The sequence below is a fragment of the Xiphophorus maculatus genome, chromosome 22 (assembly GCF_002775205.1).
Source record: "Xiphophorus maculatus strain JP 163 A chromosome 22, X_maculatus-5.0-male, whole genome shotgun sequence".
NCBI classification, from domain to species: Eukaryota; Metazoa; Chordata; class Actinopteri; order Cyprinodontiformes; family Poeciliidae; genus Xiphophorus; species Xiphophorus maculatus.
Genome location: NC_036464.1, coordinates 5,911,865 through 5,934,546, shown reverse-complemented (window position 1 = coordinate 5,934,546; position 22,682 = coordinate 5,911,865). Strand labels below are relative to the sequence as shown.

Here is a 22,682-nt window from a genome sequence, read left to right as displayed (position 1 = left end):
ACAATTTCCTTCAACTTTACGTCTTTCTGCAGTTCATTAGAGCATAAAAGTAAATACGATGGAATGATCCTATAAGGCAAGACTCAGATGGCAATTGTAAAAAAAAACATACAGAAATTAACTAAATATGACAACAAAGAACGACAAATAAAGAAAAACACAAAACCAAAACATTCTAAAAATAAATCATGCAAAAAAAATAATAATAATAATTATATGACCTTTAGAGTCGTTTGGATTTATTTATAACACGCAGGTATCATATTCCTGTGTTTTTGTTTAATAATTCATCCCTGACAAGTGCCGCCTGAGCAACACAAGCTCCTCTCTCTATCAGCTGCGTGAACTCTCAGTGGACACTGAAGCTTTCTCTCCCCTCCTCTTCCTCTTCTTCCTCCTCCCTCGCCTGCTTCCCTCCAGTATCCCGGCTCCCTCTCCTCTCCTCTGCACCTGCTCCTCCCCTCCTGCCTCGCTTATTATCCTCAGACTCGGATCTGCGCTCCATCCTCGCCAAGTGATGCTCCTCGGTGGGGCTTCATCGATGCACGGAGCTCCGCCGCGGTCTGGTTTCCTCCGCGAGGAAACGCGCACTGAGCGGCGGCCGAACATGGGGATTTGATGGGGGGGTTTCTGGAGGAGTGAGCCGGAGGAGGGAAGGACGACGAGGAGGCGCAGAGGTCCCATCAGAGAGCGGTGAAGGACTTGGAGCAAGAGGGGGAGGAGGAGGGAGGACTCCGGGGAAGCGGGACGCAGAGGATGGCTTACAAGCTTTACATAGTTTGATCCGGATTTCGGAGGAAAAAATTAGATTTCTTTTTTATCTTGGAGTTTCTGGATCCTTTCTCTTTGTGATGGAGTGATACAAAGAGCGCGCTGTAAGTTAAGATCCGCCATGAAATCAGTGTTTTTCAGTCGCTTCTTCATCCTCTTGCCCTGGGTCCTTATTGTCATCATAATGATCGACATCGACAGTAAAAGGGCAATCCGGGCTCCGGCGGCTGGGCGGACCGGCAGGGCGCAGCGGAACCCCCGCTCCGGCTCACCGGGAGCCGGCGGCGCCCAGAACCAGTCATCGCTGCCCATCATCTACGCCATCACCCCGACGTACAGCCGCCCGGTGCAGAAAGCCGAGCTGACCCGGCTGGCCCACGTCTTCCGCCAGGTGCCCCGAATCCACTGGATCGTCGTGGAGGACTCGACCTCCCGCACCGACCTGGTGACGCGCTTCTTGGCCCGGAGCGGCGTGCCGTACACGCACCTGCACGTGTTCACTCCCCGCAGGTTCAAGCGCGCCGGGATGCCACGCGCCACCGAGCAGAGGAACGCGGCTCTCGCGTGGCTCAGGCAGCACCGCGGCAAGCGCGACTCCGGCGTGGTTTTTTTCGCTGATGACGACAACACGTACAGCCTGGAGCTTTTCGAGGAGGTAACCTCTTACCTGTTCATCAGCTCATCTTCATCATCCATCACCAGAGAGGGGATACTTTAGTTTTAAATTAAAGATTCAAAAGTTAACTTATATCTGCTTAAATAATAATAAAAACCCACCAAAGTTGTGTTTTTCACTTGTTTAAATCAAACTAAACTTAGAACATTTGAATTTTTCTTAGAACAAAATATAAATTATTTCTAATCAACTTAAATATATTTTAAATTGGATATATTTCTCTTAAATACATTTCCATTGTTACCAATTGGATGTACTTTTTAATATATTCAAAATTAAAATTTTTTTTAAAAAACATGCTTCTACTATGTCAACTTTGGTGCACTTTATTTTAAAAATCTATTTTTCTAAAATATACTTTACACTTAATAAGCTTTAAATGTATTTCTAAAATTATACTTAAGATAGTCCTTTTTAAAATACACTTTGCATGTAGTTTAAAAATGAAATTTTTAAATGCACATTTTAAAAACATTGCAAATATACTTTTCAGAAGGTATTTGAAGTGTGAAGATGTTAATTTGGAAGACTGTTGACTTAACAGTTGTCCAGCAGACAGTTATTGACGAAGGGATGTTATTTCCATACATGTTTATGGAAAGGTGAGTGGAAGGAAAAAGTTAGTTGAAAAATGTGCAGGTGCAAAGAAGAAAATGGTTGGCTGGACTGTTGCCTGGTGGTCCAGTGTTCTCTTCTGAAAAAATGAAGATGAATTTTGCTTTTATTTTTAAAATCAAGGTCCAAAAAATGAACAGAAATGGAAAACCACAGAATTAGAGTTCCTGAAGTTTCCATTTTGTGAAGATGTCGTAGTGCTGATCTACTGTTACACTATCAAGCTGTATGGGGATTTATTTTCCAGCACCTGCTTATGGCTGGAAATAAAACATTGATTTTACTGTTCTTAATTTGGCAGCAAATCCAGGCAGAGTTTGTTTAATAAAAGGAAACTGACACAGCATGCAACGAGAATTCACGAGATGAAGGCAGATATTAAAGTAACCTGAGTTTTCTTTAATATCTTAGCAAAACGAAATCAGCTGCATTGATGCACAATTACTTTGAGGGGAAAAATGCAATAAATTTCACACTTTTTTAGTCATATTTAACCTGCTTTATTCTATATAGAGGCTACAAAGTGAAGCTGTCAGATAAAACTGAATGCCGAGTAAAAATGTAGAAATGTTAGAGCTGCTGGGTCTTCCCCCTGTGATCCTGATGGATTTTCACTGGAAGACTGCAGAAACGTTTCACCGCCCCGTAAAGCGGCGCCTCTTAATAACGTAGTATGTTCACAGTGAGAAACGGCTGATGGATTTACAGTAAATGCATCAGAAATTACTGTAGAACCACAGGACAACAATTTTTATCATATTCTATTGAGTACAAAACACTTACCTAATTGTGTTATTTCATTTTATTTATTCTAGATTTTTTTCTTACCCACAGTAGTAACACTTTCATATATTTATATGTATTTATAATCACACTTATAGTTTTTCAGTATTTTATCTGTGTAGCCAAGCAGCAATATTTTGTTGTCAAATTCACTGGTGTCTTTTTGCAATGACACTAAAGACAGTCTAAGTTTCCTATGTTTATTATCTTCCATAAATTATGAAGAAACAAACTGGTTTCCAGTTTAATAGTGCTTATTTGTATCTATTTCACCAATTTTTGGCATCCAGAGCAACTTATTTTTGCTTCTACTTCCAAACCTGAACATTTTAGACTTCTAAGCTCGATTTTCAAAATTGAAATATGTGAACTTTCTGGTTCCAAAAACCAAACAGGAGTTTCTAGTCTGTATTTGCTGACTCAGTCTCTGTCAGTCACTTAAAAATCAAAACAATCAATGACATGGAATTGATTTAAAAGTAAAGTTGTGATGTTGGAAATCAAAGTTAAAGGATTCAATCTAAAATCTTTTCAAAAAGTCGTTTATAATATCTTTAAATTTGTGAAAATCTCCTGCATATCAAGTAAGGATTAAAGTCTGCAATCTCAAATATTTCATTAACACTCAGTTTAACTTTTTCCATACTTTTTTAAATCAAACTCTATATTTTTCTGACTTTTCCAGATTTCATAAAAAGCCAGAATCACTGCATTTACACATTAACGTAAAACCAAAATGTACAATCTTACTACTTCAAACGAAAAAGGAGCAAACATTGTTACTGTAGCTAAAACATACGTATTATTTACCATTATTTCTAAGTTTTCTCTAACATTTGCTTCTTTTTTTGACTCTCTTTACAGAGAAACATCGATTTTAGTTAGTTAATGTGTTATAAAACAATGTTTTTAAACAAGAAGCAGGATGCTCCTATAGTTTCCACACCATAACTGCTTATGTTTGTAGTTTCCCGATTGCTGAAATTGTCTGTTTTGATTCTACCAGCTGACCAACAGTGTGCAGCAACATGTGGGGGAAGGATATGCTCCATACAGACTTGAAAAAATTCTCATTTTAGTCTAATTGAAACGACGGTGCACCACTGATGCCAAAAAAATTCTGCTGTTTTGAAATCGCAACTTTTTAAAAATTCCATTTAGTTTGATATCAGTGACCTTCCTCTGCATAATTAATCATAACACTGGATGTTAAACCCTAAAAAACATCTTTACAAACATTAAACCATGCTGACCATCTGCAAGCTGCATGATGCATCAGTATCGATCCTGCATATTGACAAACAACACCATGTAATCAACGCTTCAACGGAGATGGTGTTCATGCGTCGCATGTTTATGCGTCTAAAACGTTTTCACAGCGTTGCTGCAAAGCTCCTTCCTTGTAGGTGATGATGTGGGGTCATAAAGCTGCAGCAGATGCAACAAAACAATCTTCAGGCTCTCTTGGTTGTATAATCTGGAAGAATGGGGTTGATTGCTGATTGCTCCTCACTCTGATTGCTGCCTTTCAGCAAAAACTGCCTCTGAACATGGAACAACTTTCATCATCCTCATCTACACAGAGATTTCTTTTCTTTTCTTTTTTTAGTTAAATAGGCTTTTAAAGTTAATTTGCTACATTTGCTGCTCTTTTTATTCCTTTCCATTGCCTGATGCAGAGGAGAAAAAGCAAAGATGTACTCATATAAAGTTGATTTGATTATGTGTTCCCTGAGTTGAGGATGTGTAAATCATAAAAATGTAAAAGCTCTGTAAATCCTAAAGGATCCCTCTTTTTTTCAATTGCAGTACTCAATACTTTTCAACAACGAATAAACCTCTTAAAATATAGTAACCCTTTGTTCACATTATGATTATCTATAATTAAACTAATAAAACAGTTGCTTCTATCATTTCTACCAATTTGTTTCAAGCCACTTCCTAACTTCCTATTTATGGATTTTTCTGTGTAAATTACTTGAGGAAAACTTGGATATTTCCAAATTTTTTCATATATTTGAACAAAAACGCAGCTTGGGAAGCTTAAATTCTTAGCCGCAGTGCAACTTAACATGCTATTGACTGATCTTTGCCAAGCGACCAATCCAGCACCGGCATTTATTTATCTTGTCGCTGATTGGCTGAAACTTCAAAAGATAAGGAAGATTGTAGCTATTGGCTTCTGCAGCAGTGCTAAAATGGTATATTTTATGTATTTTCTTTGTAATCAATACATTTGCTAGTGCTGAGGCTACCACTACTTCTAAAATTGTTTCAAAACTACAGTTATATTGATTCTTTGGTAATAATTATCCTATATAGCACAATAAAAAATAAATAAATCTTTAGGTAAATTAGTTTATATTGTGTTTTATGCCTGACATACACATTATTAGGAGTGCAATTCTCAAGTGTTAAACAGGATTATGCTAATTGAACATGTGGCAAAGGAAACATCACTTCCACTAGTGATCAGGGGGATAAACATTGATTACTTCAATCATATTACAGGGGACTTTACAAGACAAATAAGCCCAGTTTTATCCAGAGAATTACAATATGATCCAGGCAAATAACCCAGACATATAGTTGGATTTAAATTACAATGCTCACATAGTGTGTCCCCATTTTATTTAAAGTCAATATAGAGCTTTCCAGTAACCTCATACCAAGATAAATGCTGTAATCAGAACTGTTAAATATGTATTGCTTATATTTATAAATTCTCTTTTGTTGAGTTATAAAGGACAAAATGCTAGGAAACTGGGGTAGTGATTTAAAAGTGTTGTGATTGATGTTGTCTATGGAGCCCTTACATGTTATTGTTTACATACGGAAATTTTGCATAATGCTGGAGAGCAAAAAGACGATTCTTTTAAATGCAATCCTCTGCTGTACTGCTATTATTAATTTAGTGTAGCGTGCCACAGCAAATGGAAAAATGAGGCAGAGAAATCAAAAAAGAACAACTCAAACCCAATTTTTTTCTCGATCTCTGTGTCGGCTAAGCTACACAGACTTGTTGCCATAGCAACTGACAACAACGCCATTATATGTTTCAGGATTCATTAGGTTTATAATTTCAGGCTTGATGTTTATTTTGTGATTATTAGTAAGTGATCGCTGTGGTATTAGCTAGTGCTGCTATTAGTTAATCTACCACGGCGGTGGTAGATTAGCTACTACTGCTATTAGCTAATCTAACACGGCCGTGGTAGATTAGCTACTACTGCTATTAGCTAATCTAACACGGCATGGAAGATTAGCTAATTTAAACACCTGCTCTACTAATGATCTGTCTGGTGTTTTATGTTGCCTTTTTTTGCATCTTGTAACTGAACCAAAACACACCGAATTCCACATCACATCTACATGTTAAGGTTATCATAGTCAAGCTAGCATTATTTAACCTCTTCCTTCTCTCTTGCTATTTATTTTTCTTAATTAAAACTTTTTCTTGACCTTGTCAACTAGTTGTCTCAGTGTTGACAATTAGTAGCACAGCTCTGTCCCTTTTTCTTTTATAGATCAGGCTTACATTTAAGATTTAGCTTGTTATTATTGACAACCAAAACCAGAAGTGCCATACTGGGTTAAACTTTTTGATTACTGATTCAAACCATCACCTTCAAGGTCATAAATGAACAATAAAACCAGTCAATGAAAGTCCATCCTAGCCTACAAACCTGTTGCTTCCCAGAATGCAACTCTTCACTAGAAATCTTCACCACTTTTCCCTCACAGAGCTGCAGTCTACTCTGCTTTGACACAGAGTAGCGTTAAATTTGGTGTCTGCGGCTTAGCTTAAAGAGCATCTGTTTGATTTGTTGATAGGACAGTGTCTCCTCTGTGTCCTCCTTCCTATTTCATTACCCTGCTCCTGTGTGCAGGTAATGGCCTGTCATAGAGCGATAATAGGCTGTCACATGGTGGTAATAACCTGTAGAAACTGTTTGGCTGCCTTTAGAATGATGAGAGTAACTTTGCTTGCAGTGGGAGGAAACATCACATTACTGGCTCATATCATTTTAGAAAGAAAACATTTAAGGAAAAACATTGGGAAAACATTTAAGCAGGAAAGCTACTAAATTAACTTGACTACTTGTAAGTCATTGAGTCTTTATTAGTGTTGGCAGCTGTTGTTTTACTCTTATAAACTGGTGTCACATCTTGTAAACCCATGACTATGGTGAATGTTAGGGCTCCTTTGCACTGGATGAACATCCTGCTGCGATTAGCCAGGAAGTGGATAATCTCACCCGTCTCGGGGGTGGGGGGGTTCAGGAGAACTGAGAACAGATTACTAGATGTGATTATTATATTAGATGTGATTCACTATGGAGGGATCTGAAGATGGAAAAACCCTGTATAGGAACGTGGAGCACCAATGATTTGGGGTAAATATGCACCAATCTGATATTAATATCTGTGTTGGTTCTGATATCAAAAAACATTCTAGATCTGGTGGTATTAGTGACAATGTTCCCAATCCACAAGGATTCAATCTATTCAGTCTAATTCTATGCTTGGTGCTCTGAGCGAAAAGCATTAAATCAAACTAAATCTTCAAAGAGAAAAAATGTAATTCAACTGATTTATTGTTAGTTCTATATAAACAATATAGGTTGGTGTGTAATCAACACCAACCTATGTGGCTATGAGAGACCTGCCCAAATGTTGCACCAATAACCTGACAATAAGGTAACTTAATCTCATGCTTTGATATGCTGACACTCTGTCTGCGCTGACGATTAAACTCAGCTCTGGATGCTGATGGTAGATTCAGTTCTGTCAAATCTATTTTATAGCTGACAAACTTTTTTTTAAAGAAAATACTTTTATTAATTCAAATCCTTGTGTTCCTTCACCACCTGATGAACATTTGATAAAAAAAAAACTTTTTAAAATTCATTTTATCTAATATAGCAAAATTAACGTTACATGATAAAATAACAGAATTATTGAACTGAAAACATTGGCAGAATTCAGATAATGGATCAGGGACCCAGATTACTACAAAATGCATTGCATTAAAAAAAAAATCTACATGTTCTAAATTTTGCAGTAACTCATATGGTGTGACTAGTGTGTTATTGTATGAGGAACTGTTACACACTGCTTTGGTTAGCAGTCGAGGAATAATTACAGGTATTACAGAAATAAATGCTACCCTATGCCGACTGCATAAAAGGCGCCTGAGTCTTAGTGAGGAAAGAGAAATTAAGCAAGTAATAACCTATTTTAATCACAATAAATCCCAAATGTATTTATTACTGTAATCTGTTCAAATTTTAATCAACTCTACAACTAGGTTAGTGCGGATGTGGACACAATATCATTTCTTAAATTGAGTTACCTGCTGAATGGGCCTTGAGGGAACGGTGGGATGACTTTATTGCATCCAGTGCACTGCTCTGTTGTGTCTGTGCGGATGTTTCCAGATCCTTTCTGCAGCTATAAAGTTTGTGCCGCAGGGAGCAGCTACTCACAATCAGCCATAAAGTGTGTTGGATATAAGTTCGCTGTTACACCATGTTCACTGACTCTGAAGTGAAAATAAAGGTCCAGTTTGATGCAAAGGGACAACGCTGACCCATCATCCCACTTAAACAGCAGTTTATTGTTTCAGTTTTTAGAAACTCTGTTGCTGAAAAGGTCAGAGCTCCAAACACGTTCACTTACAGGGACACTAATTACGAGTGTGCTGCATGTTGCCTGGATTAAACCTGCTGGCATTTAGAAAGTGCTTGACTTGCATGTCCGGCTGTAGAAGGTTGACTTCTTTCTGATTTGCAAAACAATGTGGATACCCTGCCTTTCTCAGTATTCCACTCAGTTTTAGCTGCTCACCTTTTCTCACATCTGGATACAAATGAGGGACTCAGCCACAGTTCAATCATCCTCATTCTGGCTTGTTGATTACATCTGAGTTATTGTCCAGGTTGTTCAGACGCTCAGAAATCTCTACCACAAGGCAAGGAACAAAATGTATTAAACCAGTCCTACTTTTCCTGTGTGTGAAATAGCAAATGTTAAACAGGCCTCTGTCTTCCTGATGTCTTTCTGCTGCAGTAGAGCCAGTGATCAAACAGATGCATTTGTAATTTCTGCACATTAGTCAGTACAGCTCTCAGTTTGGCATAGTCTATCAATTGCGCAGCACATTTTTTCTCAGCTGCCTTGCAGCGCTTAATGGAGTTGCAGAAAATGCAGCAGTGCTCATTTAATCCCACTCATGCAGTTACATTTTGATTGCCCATTAGCACAGTTTGTGTTGCTGACTGCAGAGATTTCAGATATATGCTTTTAGCAGCCGCCAGCGGTAGCCACCTTAGCAAAGTGATTATGCAGTTTCAATCGCAATGTTTTGTTTTATTTTTAAAAAAAAAACAAATTTAAATACTTTGGCTACATTAAATTATACTTTAAGAACTGCTAAATCAGGCAAAATATGCCCATAACCCTTTGATTTTTCTTTGGAACACTTTGGTATCAGAATAGTTTAACAAAACCTAAATTGTAATCGAACAGTTTGGGTTTTGTTCAGTCAATCAAGTTTATTTGTGTAGCTCAGCAGCAAGGCAGTTCAAAGTGCTTTACATCATATAAACACAAAAATCAACAGTTGAAACATTACAAGTAAAAGAACCTTGCCTCATTTAATTTAACTTTGTATAATTTCACTTTTACTGAAAGTAGGAGGCAAATTATATGGATACCAGGCGGTTGACGTCTTTCCTGAACTTTAATCAACTTTCTGTCATTAACAATTTTAGCAAGAAAAAAAAAAAACTCCTTTTAATTGTAATATCTGCAGATCAGGGCACCATAAAACTAATTTGCACAAGAATTAGAATTTTTCTGGCTTCAAACAATCATATGTAGTTTCCATTTTGTTAAAGTACATCTGAGCGCGCTCCTTTAAAGTTGCACTATCTAACTTTTATTTTTTTTTTATTATTTACACATATTTGTTAAAATTGTCATTATGAAGTGACAGTTTAATATAACACATATAAACTAAGAAAACTACACCACTCGGTCAGAAACAACCAGAGAATCTTAGCGCTGTTAATCACTCCTGCATAGCCCGTCAGAAATGTTAAGGCTAGTTAGCTTCACCACTGATGATGGCGGGTAAACGGTTTTCCTGTAATGGTAAGTTGTTTCTCTGCAAATTAACAAATTTAGGAGTGCGTACATGAGGATGATTGACAGCACTAAGACCCTCCTCCTGGCTCTGATTGGTTGTTTTTGACTGGTAGCAGAGCATTTTTGCAGACCACATAAGAAGAAGGTGGTGAAGCTTGATTTTTTTTCACGTATTATCTGTCTCATGTTATACAACATGGTGACAATTTTAACAAATATGAAAAAAAAATATTTTTATAAAAGTTACGTACTGCAACTTTAAGGTTTATTTCAAATTCTAATTAAGAGGAATTAGTCCCCCTCTTTTGTCTGTTCAATCTGAAACATTCCACAAAATGAATTTTGTTGTTTGCTCATCTTTACATTTCATTTCTCCGTCTTTTAACTTCTTGGCACAGACACTTACACTCAGCTTCGAAACAAGCAACCAGGAAAAATTAAACCCTTCCAGTTTAGTTTCCCTCATATCTCTTGAAAACCTGAGTGTGGAAGTGGATGGTTTTCCAGCTGAAGGCAGAGCTGTTCAGCTGCAGGAGTCTGTTCACTGGGGAACGCTTTCGTCAGAGCTTCTCTGAATAAATGAATTCCCCCGGCTCTGAAAGCTTCATAAAAGTCACGGTGACTTTTTTAGAGACCAGCTACTGTGGCGAATGATCTTTCGCTCAAGTTTTATTCTGGGACAACTTCATTGGATAGAATCATGAAGGTGAAGGTGATTTGTTTGGTCACTGAAGTCAGATTAATCTTTTCAACCAAAACATTTAGCACATTTAGTTCTTGATGAAGGTCTAGGGGTTCAGATCAGCGAACAGTAAGATGATGGAGGGTTGATATGGAGAGAAGCAAGAGAAACAAAGGGAGGATGGTGAAATGAAAAAAAATATTTTTTGAGAGCAGTTATTGTAAAGGTGTGGAAAGAGAAGCGATGGGCTGTAATGTCAGGGAAGTGAAGCAGAAAGGAGAAACTCCTGACTGAGAGAAATGTTTACCATTCAGGGCAGGGGGCAGATAACAGTGGGGGAATAGTGCTGGGGTTATAGAAAGGCCGGGGGCTTTTAGGGGCAAGTGTAAATGCAAAAGTGCTGTTACACACCACAGCTCTGTGTTTCTTTTTAATGGCACTTTATTAAAGTATTCACATACCAGAAACTTCTTCATATTTTGTCACATAACCACAAACTTTCATCTGGATTTTATTTTGGGATTGGATGGAAATGCAAGAAAAAACATATGTAGTTTCACAATATTTATTTTACAAATACAAATCTTCAAAATGTGGCATTTGTGTTCATCTTTCAGCTGAATACTGAATACTCCAAATATGGCCGCTAACCATGAGGCCAATATTGTTTTGTTTTGTTTACAAACCTGTATTTGTTACAGGAAACCCAACTTCACATTGCCTTGAAAAAAGTGAAACACGGTGGTGGCTGCATCATCCTGCAGGGTGGGGGTTTTTCAACAGAGACAGGATAATTTGTCAGAATTTGTGTGAAAATGGAGCAGAAATACAAGCTAATCCTAGAAGAAAACCTGTTAAAGGCTGTGTGAGTTGCAAACCCTTAGCTTAGATCAAATTATATTTGTGTGCTTAAATGGCCTAGTCAAAGTCCCCAGCTAAATCCAATTGAAATTCTGCGAGATGACATAACTTGCAAAGCTCCCCATGTAAGTTGGAACTTTTTTTGCAAAAGTGTTTCCACCCAGATGTGGAAAACTTGCAGCTGTTACAAAAAAAAGTTATTATTTTTGCAAGGCACTGCTCACTTTAAAGAAAATGGAGTTCCAGATATCTGAAACCATTTTTATTATTCATTAAATAAAAATGTATCACAATGAAACTCAAATGTTTTCTTTTATTCCTAATAATCTTTTACTCTCTCTGACATTCTGCAGCTGCATTTTTAATCATGTATATTCTTTATTAATTGAAGAAACCAAACTGTTGAAGCTTGCTTTGCTGGTTTTTTTTCTGTTCTCAGCATAGTTTTGGTTAAATCTGCAAACTCATAAAAACTTACATGAAAAGAATGACATCAAAGCACTGGAAATATATTTCTAAAAATGATATTTATAAAAGAGTGAGGAAATCCGGAGCATTTGAGCGGCATAATTAGGATATGTGTTAGAGAAAAACTGATATTCACAGATTAAAAGGGTGTTTGGTTGACTGACTTGACATTTTAATACCTTTTTAAAGTTTTTGCACAGTTTAAAATTAATTATTTTCAGTATAATTTTAGCTTGAGAGTGAGATCATGTCGCACACATTAAAATTTTCTATTAAAGCTGGCTTATTATGCTTCTTTGATCAGGTTATGCTAGGTCTCTGGGTTATGCGAAACATGTTCAGCACATTTTTGTGCACAAAATCATTCTTAAGATCTTAGTCTGGTCAATTCTACCTATTTTGATCTACTTTCAGAATGAAATGTTTTAGGGCCTCTGTGTCTTTAAATCCAAATAAGTTGCTGCTTGCCCCCTCATCCCCCCCTACTCAACGTTTACACTACCACATGAAAATGGCTGCAAAAAGATATGCAATTATACAATTGTAGATCTTTGAAAAGCACTAGTAGAGCCTCCTACACAACCAACAAGAATGCAGAAAATGGTTTCTGAATAGTAAGTGAATAACACTTGTCTCTTCCAGCAGCCATTGTACAGCACATACAGCGGAAAACCAGCTGACCAAGCATGTTGTAGATCAGCTTGGGTTGCTAGGTGACGGGTGGAACTCTGCTGGGGTTGCTAGGTAACAGTGTGCTGCACGTCAAATGTTTTCCAGACACCAAAAAACATGAGCTTATTGCCAAAAACCGACTGGATGGTTTTTTAAGCACTAAGGCTGTTTTTAGAAGAATTAGAAAAATAAATTGAAGTATAAAAGCTTACAAAATGTGAATGTCCCCTTTTAGGAAAATAGTCCAGAGTGGAACAACTACATTGCCTAATCATCTCAGAAAGCCAAGTACAGACATTCAAACATTATTTCAATTTCCCTGCAAAAACGATGAGAATCACCATAGCAATCTGTGACTTATAATTTTTTGTCACTGGTTCCTATATTGCTCATATATTGCTTTCAAATATTGGAACTGAGTTTTGTTTTAATAAACATACTTATTAATTTTGACCCGGGAAATAAAAGCTGCGGACAAAAGTCGGACACTTTTAGCTTTCATCGTCTTTCTTACTCAAGCCCAAGTTTGTTCTGCAGTGAAAAGCTGTTATGGAAAGTTAAGTGGAGTAAAACCTGATATCTATTTAACAGGCTTCTCCTCTTCATTCTCCAGTCGGTTCAGGCTGAACAGCCAAGTCCGACGTGGCAAACAATCTTTGACGTGAATTAAAATAAAATAATTTCAGACTCAGCTGAGCGCATGACAGCCTCCAAGTCCTGACAAATTACGGCGCCGGTGGCTCAGTGAGTAAAGGCCCGCTACATATTTACAAGTAAACAAAATAAAAGCTTGGGGTGAAAAATACGGAGCTGAGAGGTTTCGCATTTTTCATTTGACTCACAGAGAGGACCCTCTGTCTTGAAGCGACTCCCTTCTCTGGAAACAAAAAGGTGAGAAGTGAACCGTGTACACACAAAGACATTCTTAATGATGAAGTTTATGAAATCCATTATGGATGTTCTCGTTTCCTCGGAGGAAGAGAGGAAGAGAGGAAGAGAGGAAGAGAGAGACGTCACTGTTGTTTTCTCTGTGGGACGAGAGTTTGTGGGGCCGAGTGTGATTTTAATCAAGCGTATTTTTATCTCTGAGATTTTAATATGCATGGCACAGGCAATCAGTCAGAGAGGGACGAAATGAGCAGGGGGAAAATGAATGAATCAAATTAGTGGGGCTGCGGGAGGACGGTGAAACTGATGCAATGGTGCATGATATGTGTGCAGGCTGGAGCTGTTAGGGGTTTATGTGAGAAACGAAATAAAAAGATTCATGCTGAGATTATGAAGAAGAATATACAAGCTATACATCACCCATCTCAAAGCTCTGCAAAATGCCTGAACTGCACTTGTCTATGCCAGAGGCGATGGAGGATTGTTTCAAAGTGGATGAAGTAATAAAGAAGAAGAACTGCATCTAAATTTTCATCTCAAATCAAATATTTGATCGATTCTTTCCCCAATTTGGTACTCCAAGAAAGTAATCCAACAAATACATTTAGTTAAATTTTACTAGCTTTCATAATGAGACATTCTACGTAGTACATATTTGTTTTTGCAGCTCGAGGCGTGTTTTATTTTGTAGCAGCGGCAGAAATAAATAATGGACCCCTGAGATAGTCGTGGTCTGGAAACTGACTAATTTAAATCAAGTCTATCAAATATGGAATAAAACCGTTTTCATCCAATTATGCCAGAAGCTTGTTGATGATTACAAAAATATTTAGAGATTAATTTTTATATTTGACTCTTTATGAGTGGCATATAAAATCCATCGCAATAACAAACTTGTTCATCTTATTCTCATTTTGTAAAGCAAGTGACCTTGAATTTTCTGACTGAATTGGAATGACTTGTGGAGTTTGCATACAAATATATACAACTCTGGAGAAAATATTATTATTATTACAGTAAGAAACTAGATATCAGGAGTGAAATCTGTGTGTAGTAATGGACTCAGACCTTAACCTTCAGAAACACATAATGACGATTACAAAGTCGGCCCTTTACCACCTGCAGAACATTACAAGGATTAAAAGAATAATGTCGCCACAAGATCCCGGGAAACTCATAAACAGCTCTCATCTAAAAAATTAAGAGCCCACTTCACTGAACCCCACTGAAAACCTCCACCAAATATTGACTTCTGAACTCTTCCTGAGATAAAACATCAGTATTGTTGTTTTTAAATGAGTGTGAACTTGTTTTCTTTGCATTATTTAAGGTCTGCAAGCACTGCAACAATTTCTTATCTTCGGCACATTAAATTTTTGCTTGGAATTTGGGAGATATGTTGTCAGTAGTTTATAGAATAAAAGAACAATGTTCATTTTACTCAAACGGTAAAATCAGAGAAACAAATAATTTTAAGTGGTCTCTTAACTTTTTCCAGAGCGGTAAACTGGTTGCAGCTTCTCGATTGAAGAATTGCAGTACAAGTTTTGATGTTGTAAAGGTTAAAACTCTCCTTTTATTCCATCATAAAACTAGACATTTGTTTGAAATGTGAAGATAAAGCAGTTCGTATTGATTTTCTGATTCCTCTCATTTTTTCAGGATTATTTTATCTGCACACGCAAATGGTATGTTAAAAAAAACCCTGAGTTTTTCAGTAATCACTGTGCAGCTTTTTATTTAGCGATTTAGACTAGCTGGCATTTCAAGCAGCTGGAAGTGGCCGCGCAGCACCAGAAAGCATGAGATAAAAGCAGCAGTGGTTCATAAGGGAGACACTCAACCTCTGCTGCACAACTGGACTGGAAATAAAATGAATGTGGACAACAGCCAGGAAGCAGAGAAGCCAAATTACTTGTTAGGATTTAGGCGTGGAAAGACCAACTGCACATCTGCAGTAAGAGCTGCCAGGTGAGGATAAAGTGTGGAAGCTATTAAAAAGCAAATTCCTGGAGGAAAAGAAATAATCATTTTGAATTTGTGCCATTGTCAACACCAATTTTGCTGGGATTCCTCATGGGTGGTGTGTTTACTGCAGCATAAGTCTTTTATTTAACCAGGAAAGGCCCAGAAAGATACAGAATCTCATCTGCAAAGATACCCTGAGTAAGATGACAGCACATACATAAACATTATAAAACACCAACAGCAATAAAAAATGTAAATAAAGAGCAAAAATATAAAATACGCATCCGGTTTCTTGTTTTTCAAAAAAAAATCTCACTCAATGAGTCAAGTTTGGTGAAATGTAGCTGATTGTTGAGCTGCTGTGTTCTGCAATAGCACAAAATCTTACCAAGTATTTTTGGTCTAGTTTCTAGTGCAAACATGAAGTAAGACAAACTAACTTAAAAAGCAACTTTTAAGCAACATGTAGAGCAGGGGTCTCAAACTCCAGTCCTCGAGGGCCGCAGTCCTGCAACTTTTAGATGTGCCTCTGCTGCACCACACCTGAACAGAATAATTAGGTCATTAAGGCTCTGGAGAACTGATCTACACAAGCAGGAGGTAATTAAGCCATTTCATTCCAGTGTTTTGTACCTGTGGCACACCTAAAAACTGCAGGACTGCGGCCCTCGAGGCCTGGAGTTTGAGACCCCTGATGTAGAGGCTTGTTTTAACTAAATAATTCCTTGATATTGAAGAAAAAGTTCTAGTTCCGTTGGTAAATTACTCCACTGCGCCGTTACCTAGCAACCAAACCCAAGCCCAGCCCGTCGCCTAGCAACCCAGTTCTAGTTCCATTGGCAGATTGTTTCACTTATAACAAGACATTTTTCCCATGTTATAGTGACATATGTACTTCTTAATTAATATTAAGAAATTATTTACTTAAAACAAGCTCTACATATTTCAGAAAATTCACTTGTAAGTTAGTTTTTCTTATTTTAAGTTTACTATATTTACATATTTGCACTAGAAACTAGGCTAAAAATACTTGGTAAGATTTTGTGTTTTTGCAGTGTGAATGAGTAGAAGGTCATTTTCTTAACTCAAAAGAAAGATTAATGTAAATTGTGAAAATAAATTGAGTGTTTTTTATCAGCTGCTTGACGTTAAACTTGAAGAAGAGAGAATAATTAATCATACATAACAGATAATAGGAGTTCAGGGTTAAATTAGAGAACGACAAGACATCTTGCTTTAGATTTGCACAAAATCTTAATTTCTCTTTTCCCATCATGTCTAGATGCCCAAATGCAATGATTTGCCTTTATGAAATAATTTGTGTTTGCAGTCAGCAGCAAATTCCAGAAATTATTTAGTGTTTATGTCATAATGTTTCGATTGTGCTGCTGGTCGTCAGTTTCAATTAAATATTTGTACAATAAAAAACAGTTGCTGCTTTTCCATTACAAATGTGCAGAAAACTTTGTCAATAATGTTAAAAAAAAACACAGCCAACACAAAGTGACATTCTCATTAAATACGAACCACAATTAAAAACATGTGAAAATTTTATTTGACGTGATAAATCATTAAAAAACATGATGTGTCATCATTCTCCAACTACTTCCTGTCATCGTCCTGTTTGTGGTTTGCTCCAGTGACATGTCATGTGACTTTTGTGATGAGGAAGAAAGGGTTTCCATTTCAGTATTGCAAAATAAGCCAAGATGTAAAAAAAAACAACTTTATCCAAGCATCAAAACTTTTGACGTTTTATCAAAATTGACATGATTCCAATAAGCAAATTTATTTTCAAAATGTCAAATTGTGCAATTACATCATCAATGGAAACGCAATTACAAGCACAACATAATTCCTACTGCAATAAGGATTTATTTTGAAAGTAGCCACAGTTACGCTGAACCTGACCTGGTATTTTATTCGTCTCTATCTGTCTTCCCGTTTTTATTTTTTGCTCTCCGGAGCATTACATTTTGGCGGGATGCACTTTCTTTGTGTAGATAAAGCTCTCTGTAATGAGTTTGTGCTGCAAACTTTTCTGCTGCCACCCGTAATCTGCAGACTGCGGCGTGAGTTAATGCAGCCGCCACGAGCCGGATAATGCTCCATCTGTTGAAACCCTGGCACCCCAGAGCTCTGCCTCGCTCCCAGCAAACATTGTGACATTGAATCGTTGTTGATAACAAAGCCAAGATGTGCTGGGTCACCAGGACGTTTACTCTCTCTGTATCAGCCATCAGAGAAACCTTCCTAATCTGCCGCTGAAGCCTTCTGTAATATTTTTGAGCCGAACAATGCTGCAGCTGATGGTTGGCTAACATCCGATGCATACCTGTGAAGCCTGGATGTCTTCCAGTAGTGATGAATAATTGAGTGGCATAATGCAACAAGTGGTAAAAGGCCTCGCTGATGCTTTCTGACACCACCCACCTACTGTTTTTATTTATCTCATTTAATGCAACCGATGTTTGCCTGCAGGCGTTTATGTAAAACAGACGCATGGCCTATCTAACACGCCTCAGGTTTCACAAGAAAGTCACTTTTTTGTCCACAAAAGAGGGTTTCACTGCAAAAACGTATCTTAATGAGTGTTTTTTTAAATCTAGTTTCTAGTGAAAATATCCTAGTTCACCTGAAACTAACTTACAGGTAACTTTTCAGCGTGATATTTGTTTTCTGTTTCCTTAAAATTGATCAAAAAGTACTCGATCCACTGGCAGATTATTTCACTCATAACATGTGAAAAATGTTTTGTTATAGGTGAAAAAATTTGCCAGTGTCTCTACAACATAGAATATATTAAGGAATTATTTCCTTAAACAAGCTACTATATCTTGCTGAAAAGTGCATGTAAGTTAGTTCTTATTTCAAGGATTTTAAGATACATGCACTACAAGCTAGACCTAAAATATTTGGTAGGATTTTGTGTTTTTGCAGTGTTTCGTGTCAGTAAATGTTTTGACTAGGTCACTCCAAAACCTCAGGTTTGCAAATGTATGACTGGATGCTTTTCACCAGGATTTTCTGCTAAAGAGAAGAATTTATTAGTTGTAAGTTGTTTCTAAACTACTAATGCAAATCAGCCTCAGACCATCACACTACTATAGTTTATCTTTAATGTTTCTTTTCTAAAATGCAAGATGTGACAGAATAACCACTAAACTTCCACCTTTAACTCGTCTTTAGGTTTGTCACAGCAACAAATTCTGCTGGAAGATAAATTGTCCCAGTAATTATTGCGATAAATGACAATATTGTTGTTTTGAAACCATTTTTGAAGTGATATATTCATAATAATGATATTAATAATGCAAGTTCGCCTTCCAGAAGACAATTAAACTTTAATTTAATACAGTTAAAGTCTTTAGTTCAGTTTCTGAAACTCAGAGAGATTTCAAATATCCCAAAATAAAACACGACAACCAAAAGCAATAAATAAAATGGAAATTAAAAAAACATAATTATCAATAAAATTATGTCTGTAAGCAAAAAATTAAATATGAACTCAAATTGAAATTGAAACAATCAGATTAATTGTGATTAACTGATTATTCAAAAAAAATTGTCAACTAATCTAATAATCGATTAATTGTTAACTTGAGTACAAAGGCTTAATAAAAACAACATATATATATATATAATATATATATAAATAATATATATATTATTTTGCAGTTTGGTTTGTGCCAAAGCTCTGCTGGTTTTCAAAGTGAGAGTTTGTTCTCTGTGTAAATCCAGTCAGAGATTCGGAACATGTTTGCATGCCCTCCAGCTTCTTTCCAACACTTACTAATATTGTGTCAAACTGTGCTGGGCTGAGAAAAGACGGCATTCAAACCAGGGGATCATTAGCAGTCAAACTAGGACTTAACTGCTAAGCCAAAATAACGATCGCACTCGAGGACTGAGCTTGGCACACATTCTTCTTTTCTTTCTCTCTGCCGCTTTTTCCCCTCTTCACTTTTGATTCCACGAGACAGAGGGGCTGACATCTTTGAAAAATGACCTAAAAGCGAAAGCGCAAGGCAGACAACAGGAAAAAGAGGAACAAGGGGAAGGATTTTAGCACCACAAGGGGCTTCAGTATTAGCAGGGAGGAAAAGGCTTCAAAGCTGTCAGTGATGCCCAGGGGCCCAAACGGCAGAGCGGTCGGGATGCAGAGCAGGAAACACGATGGAAGCGGGTCGGGCTCCAACGAAATGTTTCGTTTATCCACTTCCTCTCGCTGTGTTGAATGTAAAGATAAAGTCACCTGTTGATGAATGTGTTACAGCTATCATCTCTGACTGTGTGATATAAATATCTGGTAATTTCCGGGTCTCTATCAGAGCCGTACGGCAGCAACGATTGGACCTTTTCTACCTGCTGGTTCCTGTCTGCAGCCGGTCAGAACCGCCGTTCTGACTGAGCTGAGAAACTAATAAATTCAACGCAAATGGTAGTGTTGAATTAAATACGAAAAACTATGCAGATTGAAACAAAATTTTGCTAATAAATAGGGCTGAAGCAATTAATCGTGATTAATCGATTACTGAAATAATTGTTAACTGGAGAATACAGACTTTTAAAGTGCTTTGTTGCTGTACCTGCGTAGGATTTCCACGACAAAATGACACAAATGGTACAAAAAATGTTTTTTTTGTTAGCTCTAAATTCTCTTTTTAAAAAAATAAGAAAATTCAATAAACTATCTTTTTTTTTTATTGGGTTTTGCAGCTTTTGGCAGATTTATTTTTGCTCGACTGAGTGCAAAAATGTCTTTTTCAGAAGCTTGATTACTTCTGATTTAACTGAATTTAAACATATATTTTGGACGATATGAATATTATTGACCCTGTGCGAGAAAATCACCCAGGTCCTGTTTAAACACGAAAAATTAAAAGTAATATTTACACCTCTGATGATTTGGTTGTATAGTACCTAAACATTTAAGACCCCAGCATGTTTAAACCATTTATTTTCAAATATTAGATTAAAAATGCTCCTATTATTTTAACTCAATCACTACAACAATAAAGTGGTGTCTGAAAAAAGATAATAACACTAAGCTTGTTTGGATTTGTTAAGCCATAATTGATACGCTGATAATAAATTATTGGGTTTCAGTGTGATGTTTTAGGAAGCTGAATCTTTCCCAGCTTACCTGACTCACCTGAGTTCAGTTTTATTCCTGATGCTGTGGACTGAATAGCTACTTTGCTGGAGGCGCATCGTTTCATTAGCCTGTAAATTACAGACTGAGATCATTTCCCAGTAATGCTTTAACCTTTCATTGACCTGAATGGAGACATAATACTTACAGAGCTGTCATAAATCCAAATGCTACAAAAATGGGAGACGATTTAATAAGGCATTTAATTACGTTAAGGTTGAGATCCAATCAACCAACTTTATTACATATAAAAAAGATTACAGATGCCTCAATTAAACATATTTACACCTGGACCAAGATTATTAAAAATATTAATCCATGAAATGAAGAATTAAATGTATAATTAATCATTGAAAAGACTCACAAAAGGTAAAAATGTTTTCTTCTTTTTCTCTACAAACTGTTTCTAAAAGGCTGATGTTTTGAATATTGCAAATACCTGAACTGATTAAAACTCCAGCATTAATTCTGAAGTTTAATCGGATTTTTAAAAACACAAAGTAAACGGTTTAAATAACGTTATCTGATTCAGGCTGGACTTCCAAATTATTATCTCAGCATAAAGAAGGTTTCTCTGGATGGTGGGTTGCTGGAAAATATGCTTTCAGATGTCAATTTTAATAAAAATTTTATATTGAAATACTATTTAGAACTTGATAATGTTCAATTATTTATCTTTACACATCATTGGTACTGAAATTCTGCACACAATCACCTGATTATCAAAACAGGTTAATAAAAAATGAGCTGCAGCAACTTAAATTGCAAGTTATTATAGCTCATTTTATTGTTTTAAGTCTCAAAATAATTTAAACCAAGTTCAGTTTATTAACTCATTTTGTAACATTTAATCAAGACTCAGAAGCTTCATTAGCTTATTAACTTTTTAACATAATTTTCAGCAAAAATAGCACTAATATTGACACTTTTCTCCACCCCATTATTTGAGAAGCATTGGCCAAAAGAAAGTTTCTGAGTGAAATAGCGTGAGGTTTGGTGAACAAGAAGAAAAAAAGCGGCAAAACTTACTAAAGAGTTTTAAAAAAGCGTTCAATTCAAACTAAATGTTTTTATCTAAACCTCTGGTCAAAACGTCTTGGTAGAGCAAGACGTTATGATAGGTTTTTCTTATTGAATCCACCCAGCTTGGCTCTCAGAGAAGGAGGAATCAGGAGGGACTGATCAACCAATCAGAGGGAGAGTTGAGGTAACATAATATCTAGGTTTGGTGTTTCAACATTTTACCTGGAGAAAAGAGACTCTTGAGTCTGTGCGTCACACACGTATTTATATTTGTTTTCAGTGTTTCAGGCGTCAGACGGTTGTTTGGGCGGTCGACCAGATCAGCGCCGTAAATCCACGTGTTGTGCTTCATTTCTACCCGGCGATGCAGGGCCGCTGTCTCTTTGTCATGAGCGACAGCCTGGAGGCGGTTTGAGTGAGAGATGAGATGCGGTGTCTAAATGACTAAATCTCGAGGCGGGCGGCTCAGACTGGAAAATGGAATAACACACACACACACACACACACACACACACACACACACACACACACACACACACACACACACACACACACACACACACACACACACACATAACCTACTGATCCCACACAGTCCAGCCCACCACCCACCCACTAAATTTGTGTCTCTCGCTCTCTCCTCGTCTCATTTTCCGTTGCGCTGCCGGTGGCTGTGTGCAAATTCACTCACTGTGCAAATGGAAAGCAGATCTGCGCCGTACAGTTTCATTTGGTCTCATATTCCTGCTGCAGGAGAGTCTCTTCATGCTGCTCTCCAGCACGTTTCAGATTAGATTAGAGATTATTCATGCAAACTGATGCACAAACAATTCATTCCAGACTCGCTCTCGCTGCTGCATCTCACTATCAAGGCTTGTGTCGTCCGCTTTGGGTCGGATGCTGTGCAGAAACTTCCACTGGAAGCTGAGTTGGAATATTCAGAACATCATATTTACAATTAAATCGGG

The 22,682-nt window shown here is 37.1% G+C and overlaps 1 protein-coding gene across 1 annotated transcript in view; it reads left to right on the top strand.

Moving 5' to 3' along the window:
• Positions 1-492: 492 nt before the first annotated feature.
• Positions 493-22,682, top strand: part of b3gat2 (beta-1,3-glucuronyltransferase 2) — a 41,883-nt gene continuing 19,693 nt past the window's right edge. Inside the window, exon 1 of the mRNA XM_005795152.2 lies at positions 493-1,426. Coding sequence (XP_005795209.1) covers positions 893-1,426 — 534 coding nt within the window. The 5' untranslated portion in view covers positions 493-892. The remainder of the gene's footprint in view (positions 1,427-22,682) is intronic.